The sequence below is a fragment of the Chanodichthys erythropterus genome, chromosome 1 (genome assembly GCF_024489055.1).
Source record: "Chanodichthys erythropterus isolate Z2021 chromosome 1, ASM2448905v1, whole genome shotgun sequence".
NCBI lineage: Eukaryota > Metazoa > Chordata > Actinopteri > Cypriniformes > Xenocyprididae > Chanodichthys > Chanodichthys erythropterus.
This window is the reverse complement of record NC_090221.1, coordinates 9694745-9702549: the sequence shown is the minus strand read 5'-3', so window position 1 is coordinate 9702549 and position 7805 is coordinate 9694745. Positions and strand designations below refer to the sequence as shown.

At 35.0% G+C, this 7805-nt stretch overlaps 1 protein-coding gene across 1 annotated transcript in view; it reads left to right on the top strand.

Moving 5' to 3' along the window:
• Positions 1-923: 923 nt before the first annotated feature.
• The window catches only part of dlg3 (discs, large homolog 3 (Drosophila)), a 113986-nt gene continuing 107104 nt past the window's right edge, over positions 924-7805 (top strand). The window contains exons 1-2 of the mRNA XM_067387243.1: positions 924-1305; positions 2347-2478. Coding sequence (XP_067243344.1) covers positions 1290-1305; positions 2347-2478 — 148 coding nt within the window. The 5' untranslated portion in view covers positions 924-1289. The remainder of the gene's footprint in view (positions 1306-2346; positions 2479-7805) is intronic.

Here is a 7805-nt window from a genome sequence, read left to right as displayed (position 1 = left end):
TCTTATACTTATGTTTTATTTTTGTAATGTAAAGTCATTTTATAAAGTCATAACAAGCATATTGTTTTGAACTGCTTTTACAATGCCTTAATCATGTAATAGTTTTTGGTGAATTGTATTAAAACCAGAGCAAAAATCCTAATAATCAAACTAAATCCTAATAATTATTAATGTATAATATAAGGAACCCACAACAATTAAAAACAAAAACATTCAAAAATGTATTGTCCCCGTTTTTTAATAAATAGATAACAACAAATTAGATTTTGGTGATATTTTGACCACTGCAGTCATGACTGCAGGCACAAGTGCATATCATAACTGCAGTCTTGAAGTATTCTAACATTGAATATATCTTCATCAAATGATAAAAAAGTTGGCCAACCAATAGTTTGCAGTGTATGCCATACTTTAATACCGGCTTTTAATGTGAATTTCGTGAATTAGTCGTTCCTGTTTCGTAATTGAATCGTTCTATTTGTATGAGGAAATGTTTCAATTATAGTCGACCTACTTCTTTGCCTAAAGCATTCATAGAGATGAGAGAAAACACCGGCTTTTTTTTTTTTTTGGGCGGAAAAACTCGTGCCTGATCACGCTGTTAATTGATATCATGTTTCCCCCCCTCTCCAAAAAAGTCCTTATTGCTAAAAAAAGGAAGCAGGTTCACTCTTTCTCCAGTAGGTGGCATACGACACTTCAGAATAATAATTTACATGACCGCTTCATGGCAAACAGGGTGTTTTCCGAAAGACTGACGAAATAGATATCAGGTATATTTAATGTGATCATTTATAACCCATTTTTTCCTCTTCATTTCTTCTTTGCTAGTTCACACATACGATTGGCGTTCGCCGTTATACAATAAAGCTGCCTGTTTTTCCACCATAAAGACACGCTCGTTAATAAACTCCACTATTATTTACTCACAGTTTACATTCGGATGAAGGATGAGTAAGACCCTGTTACTGCAGACCGCCCTTCAGTTCCCCTCAAAACTTCCCAATGCAGGAGCTAAAGCAGATAACGGGAAGCAACGGCGCTTCAAACTCTCACTACTACCACAACAGGCATCTCTTGCCAACTGCAGTAACTTATTCCCGTCTTCAATACTAAAACTTCCCAAAGAAACAATACCGTCACTGTGGAAAAATTACGGCAAACTTTTAGAAGGCTGTTCGGAGAAAGGGACAGCTGGTCCCGAGAAGGACTCTAAAGCGCTATTTGTTTGGAAAACTAGCTAGTCGAAACGTTTTAAGAGGATTTACAGGACAAGTTTTCTTCACATCATGGTTCATAAATATGGTAAGTTCTGTAAAAACAGTCAACTTTAGTCATTATTAGACGCCGATACCTTATTATGAAGATGTCAGTGACATTTAAACTTAAACTTTTTTAAACTTTTTACATTTAAACTTTTTCTTGGTGTCGATATGTGTATTTTCAAGTAGGAATTTCTTTTAAAACCCAGGAAGCAATAGTCTGGAGTGGGATTATGTAACTTTTAATAAAACCCTGCTATTCTTTACGGAAGCTCAAAGAATGTCAAGTGTACACCATGACCCGGTTTAACCCATCCATCACAAAGTGTGATGCTAATGTGGAACCTCCTACCTCTATTAACCTCCTCTTCCCTTGAACCAGCACCTGAAGCTTTCCAAAAACTGACACCCACAAAAAGTATTTTATACTTAGAAATCTGTCAATATTAATGCATTACATGCCAAAAAACTAATAAGCTTTTATTTTAAAGAAAAATAATGCACAAGCACCCACAAAGTTTGTTAGCTTTTAAATAACACACATACTGTTATTGCATTGTTCATTGTACACAACAGTAGAAATTTCACTATAGATTTGCTTTCATGTCCATTGTTAATGTGATAAACTACCAGTGTGAACTCACAGGTAAATCAATATATTTAGCTGTGAAAATGGCTAACTAAATTCAAGTGTTATTTGTTATCTAATGCATTTTAAGTGTATCTTAAGTGTCCAAATATTTGTGTGTGTCCTCTGTTAGGCCACAAGAGTTACCCACTATACAACATATAAGCTACTACACAAGGCTAAATCATTAATTTATTTTTAGCTGTTAGTTGAAAAATTGTTGTTAGACAGCCCTAGTTGAGTCGAACATCTGGCCACACACCCCTTCGAGGGCTTCTTATAATTATAGGCAAGTAATGTCAGATTTCAAGTGTCTAGCATTGTGCGAAGAAATAGACACACAGTTTGAACGTCTAAAAATGTCTTCAGACTGTCACAAGGAGAATGTAAGGTAATGGAGGAAACTAGGCATTAAAATGAGTAGGAGTTGTACTTAAATACTCAATTTTATTTCAGATACTAAAAGAGCAGTCGGGCTACTGAAACAGTACCAGGCAAGTTTGACTAGCCCAGAGGAGCAGGCCCTGAAGACCAGCGTGGAAAAGGTCTCCACCATCTTTGGCAGTCATCTTTTTCAGGCTCTGCTGGGTGAGGTTTGTTTCTGTGTAAACTGTAATGGATCTAAAAACAATAATGATTAACTGTCATTATTTAGGGCCGTACCACTTGATTCCAGCACATTCCATGCTGAGCAAAATTGTTCCAAGAAGTCGTGTTACTGTGCGTTCAGCTTTACTAAACACTGCTGATGTTTATCTAAATGGTGCTTTTTGTCCGTGGACCCACTGCGTTAATGTCCTCCTTTACATTAACAATGGCTTTCGGATTAATAGTTTTACCCATTAAACTAACACATTATTGACACTTCCTTACAAATGAACTTGCATCTTTCTGTGACAAGTTATTTTGTTTTGTAAATCAGACCCATTGGAACTTTCTCATCTTTTACACTCATTTACACATGACATTAACCAAGTTTTGATTTGTTAGATTAAGTCACGTAAAAAGCTTCTTTCAGTATAAAAACAAAATGTTGTCTGTTTATATCTTATTAAATGAGCCTTCAATGGCTTGATCTTTTGCATGGATTTAAGAACTCGTCTTATACAGTAAATTTCAAAAAGTTTACCAACGTTTGTACCACTGTACTTATGTTTCAGAAGGAGGCAGACTTTCAAAACCCCAACAAATTTATTAATGCTGTGGATTTGTTTTTATCATATTTTAATGATGTCTCACAACAGCCAGAATGAAAAAACATATAAGTAATAATAGATATCACTGTGATGCGATATGCATCTAACTAAAATAAGAGGTTCCCTAACTTATTTTTAGTTTTTGTGCTGCAAAGGAAACAAATTAGTCCCATTATGAAATGGTTGAGTGCTTATTTTAATTACCAGGCTGAGGCTTTAATGAGGCCTGCCTGCTGCTGTTGCTGTGATGCAGAAGAGTAGGACCACAGGGGCCGTGACCATGTTGCCATGGGACTGTAGTGAGGAGAGGGACAGGTTTCCCCCTGATCTTAACTTATGGGTTTTCTCATATGCCATTGGGTATGATAGGCTTATTATGTAGTAAATGTAATATTATTATGCTTGTGTTGGTCATTCTATAAAGAGTTGGCATAGAAAATTACAACATTTTATAGTTATAGGGTAAATTTTATAGCCATTACTCCAGTCTTCAGTGTCACATGATCCTTCGGAAATCATTCTCATATGCTGACTTATTCTTATTATCACTGTTGAAAACAGTTGTGCTGCTTAATTTTTTAATTTTTTTGAAACTGTGATAAAACAAAATTTGATGAACAGCATTTATTGAAATGTTTTGTATATAAAGTCTTTACTGTCATTTTTGAACAGTTCAAAGCATCCTTGCTGAGTACAATTATTAATTTACTTAAAGGTGCCATCGAATTGAAAATTTAATTTACCTTGGCATAGTTGATTAACAAGAGTTCAGTACATAGAAATGACATACAGTGAATTTCAAACTCCATTGTTTCCTCCTTCTTATATAAATCTCATTTGTTTAAAAGACCTCCGAAGAACAGGCGAATCTCAACATAACACCGACTGTTACGTAACAGTCGGGCTCATTAATATGTACGCCCCCAATAGTTGCATATGCCAGCCCATGTTCAAGGCATTAGACAAGGGCAGCCAGTATTAACATCTGGATCTGTGCACAGCTGAATCATCAGACTAGGTAAGCAAGCAAGAACAATAGCGAAAAATGGCAGATGGAGCAATAATAACTGACATGATCCATGATATCATGATATTTTTAGTAATATTTGTAAATTGTCTTTCTAAATGTTTCATTAGCATGTTGCTAATTTACTGTTAAATGTGGTTAAAGTTACCATTGTTTCTTACTGTATTCACGGAGACAAGAGCCGTCACTATTTTCATTATTAAACACTTGCAGTCTGTATAATGCATAAACACAACTTCATTCTTTATAAATCTCTCCAACAGTGTGTAATGTTAGCTTTAGCCACAGAGCACCATCAAACTCAATCAGAATCAAATGTAAACATCAAATAAATACCATACTTATGCGATTAGACATGCTGCATGACGGACACTTTGTAAAGATCCATTTTGAAAGTTATATTAGCTGCGTGAACTTTGTTTATGCAATGATAGAGTCGAGAGCTCGGGAGGGGGCGGAGAGCGCGAGTAATTAAAGGGGATGCAGCCTGAATCGGTGCATTTCTAATTATGCCTCAAAAATAGGCAGTTAAAAAAATGTATTAAAAAAAATCTATGGGGTATTTTGAGCTGCAACTTCACAGACACATTCAGGGGACATCTTAGACTTATATTACATCTTGTAAAAAAATGTTTGATGGCACCTTTAAAAAAAGTCCCCAAACCTTTAAACGATAGTATGTAAATTATTTTTTTGTTTAGTTAAAAGGCATTTGGAGTTGGTTGAGGGCATTTACCTTTTATTATAATGTCCTTGGTATTACAGAAAGTGTCATTCACTTAAATATTCATATTTATGTTTCATAGTGGTGAGCTTTGTGATTTATGGCTAAAGGCTTTTAGATAATTTTGGTATATGTGCTTTTCTGTGCCTTGAATAAAGCTGTATGACTACAGCAGGCCAAATAGATGTTGCAAATGCTCTTATTTCTACCACTTTGAATCAGTCATAAGAGTCCCATTTCGAAACTGGCATGACACAGTAAGCGGATAAGGATTCCACACATTCCAGAAAGAGGCTGGATCGTTAGCGGGAATGTGGGATAACATGTAGGTAGATTGATAAACAAACAGTTCTTGGCCGCAGTGCCATACTCCCTTCTGACCTCAGTTCACATTAGGCAGAATGTTGCACTTTGTGCAGGACGGCCCAGGCCCATTCTCTTTCTCAGGTACTGTGGAGAGGGGTTATGTAAGGCTGAGTTGAGCAACATGTGGTTTCAATCATCTCTCCAGCCTCTTGGGTGTTGGCCAGAGTTAAAAAAGGGATTACAATATGAATTCTAGCTAAAATGAGGAGGATTGAGGATGGATAAATTAGCACAGAGTTTAATACTTATTTTATATTTGAATATTATTATTTATGTTATATTTTGTATTATTATAGTTTAGAATTTATAGTATTTAATACTGGGTTTATAGTTCATTCACATAATTGAATTGTTCTTGGATGCTTTTTGTTTAAAGAAAAAGAAAAAGTGATCATCAAATATATTGGGGATGCAATCAGGCTGTTACAATTCAGTCCTGTGATGCTCTGTGGGGCTCTGTGGGAGGGAGGAAGATTCGACTGTGGGCTTGTTTGGTTGTCTGCATGATTGCACAATTTCGAACAAAGGTTTTCCTAACTGCACACTCATCTCTTTGTTTCCGAACACACAGATTAGGGATCACACAGATTTTGTGCCCAAATATGACCCAATATCAAGGCAGAGCTATTTTCATTGCTGGGGAAAAATGACAATCCATAATTCCCCAGTACTTTCAAGTTGAACTAGTTCCTGTTAGAACTAAAACTGTAGTTCCTCCTAAAGTTTACAGATACTGTAACAAGTCTTCACTTTCACTTCACAACAAATACTTTCTAACCTCATTTCTAATATTACACTGTACTTTCCATAATTTTAATAGAAAAACAATGTAAAACTGCTAGAGTAAAAGCCTGTTAATTGGTTCCTCACTAAGCTGCACCTTAAAATTGTTAATCCTGCATTTGCAACTTTTGCAGTCTGCATTTTTATCAGGCAAACTTTGCTAATGTTCACTTCAGTTCAAAAGTTTGGAGTGAGTAACATTTTTTAAATAAATTTGAAAGATGTTTGTTATGCTCACCAAGGCTTTATGGTTATTGATTCAAAATACAGTGGAAACAGTTTATTGTTTAATATAAACAGTTTAATATTGTGACATATTACTACAATTTAACTATTATTAAATAATATTACTATTACTATCTATATTACTATAACAATATTACTATTTTAATATTCTTTATAATAATTAAACTTATTCTTGTGATGTCAAAGCTGAATTTTCAGCATCATTACTCCAGTCTTCAGTGTCACATGATCCTTGAGAAATCATTCTAATATGCTAATTTACTGCTCAAGAAACATTTTGTATTATCAATGTTGAAAACAGTTGATAGAAAGTTTAAAAGAACATTCATTGTAAAATTAAGAAAGTTTTTTTTGTAACATTATAAATGTCTTAACTGTCACTTTTGATTAATTTAGTGAAGAATAACTTGCTGAATAAAATTATTATTTTTCTTTTAAAAAATCACACTGACCCCTACCTTTGAGCAGTATTGTAAGTCTGTCAAGGATCTGTGTGTTTTGATAGTTTTAAACAAAATTTCACAATAATTACATATATGGTAAAATGCTATAGCGGGGTCACTTGTAATAGTGGGTCCATGAGAGGATAAAAGGGGTATTCTCAGCAGTTTTATAGTTACAGTATATAAATTACCATATGTGAAAATTATATTAGATTTAACATGATAATATAAAAAGGATGAAGTATGACTTATCATAATATGAATGAAAAGAAACTGTATGTTTTAAACTGGTTTAGATTCTGTATATGCAAGCAACTGATTCAGGTCTGTTTTTAACACCAGCCGAGTTTTAATACCCAGTTTTTAACAAATCAAATTATGTATGAATTTAATACTGACATTGAAATAAGTTAAACCTAGTGAAAAGGAGAGCAGTTGTGTAAAAATGATTCTGTGGAGAGGACTGTGCAGTTAAGTAAAGGGACTTTGTGTTTTTTGTTCAGTGGCCAGGAATTTATGTGGTCTTTTAGGATTTACTTGGATCTGGGAACATTCTGCTGGAATGCTTTTTTTGGGGGAAAAGGTATCATTTAACCAGTACTTTGTCTGAAATAAATGTGTACAGAACCGATTGTATACAGAATCGGTTCTTGTCTACAGAACGAATTGTCTACATTCAGCTGTAAAATGATTTTAGTGCACAAACAATCTGTTAGATCCATGTGATTTAATGCTGAGAGAAAGTAGCCCTAAATATGAATAATCATGATGTTGCCTGCTATGTTTCACTCAGTAATGCATTTGAGGGGAAAGGTCTCCTTGATGAAGACATAATTCATACTTACACATCTTCAGAGCCATTCAAGACAGCTGTACTAAACGAGAAGGTGTTTCCGTCTGACACACTTATACATTTCCATTCATCATACAGCTGCATGTTTTATAATCATGCACCATTTAGTAGAAGACTCTACGCTTTAGTTTACTTTCTCTGTCGCTCTCTTACTTTTCTCTGCTCTCTCACTTTCTCATCTGGCTCTGGCCAGCCAGGCGATGAAACCGCTTCCCACACACTGTTCTCCTCCCACTCACGCAGGCTCACACAGACACAGATGAGTCACATAGCCCCA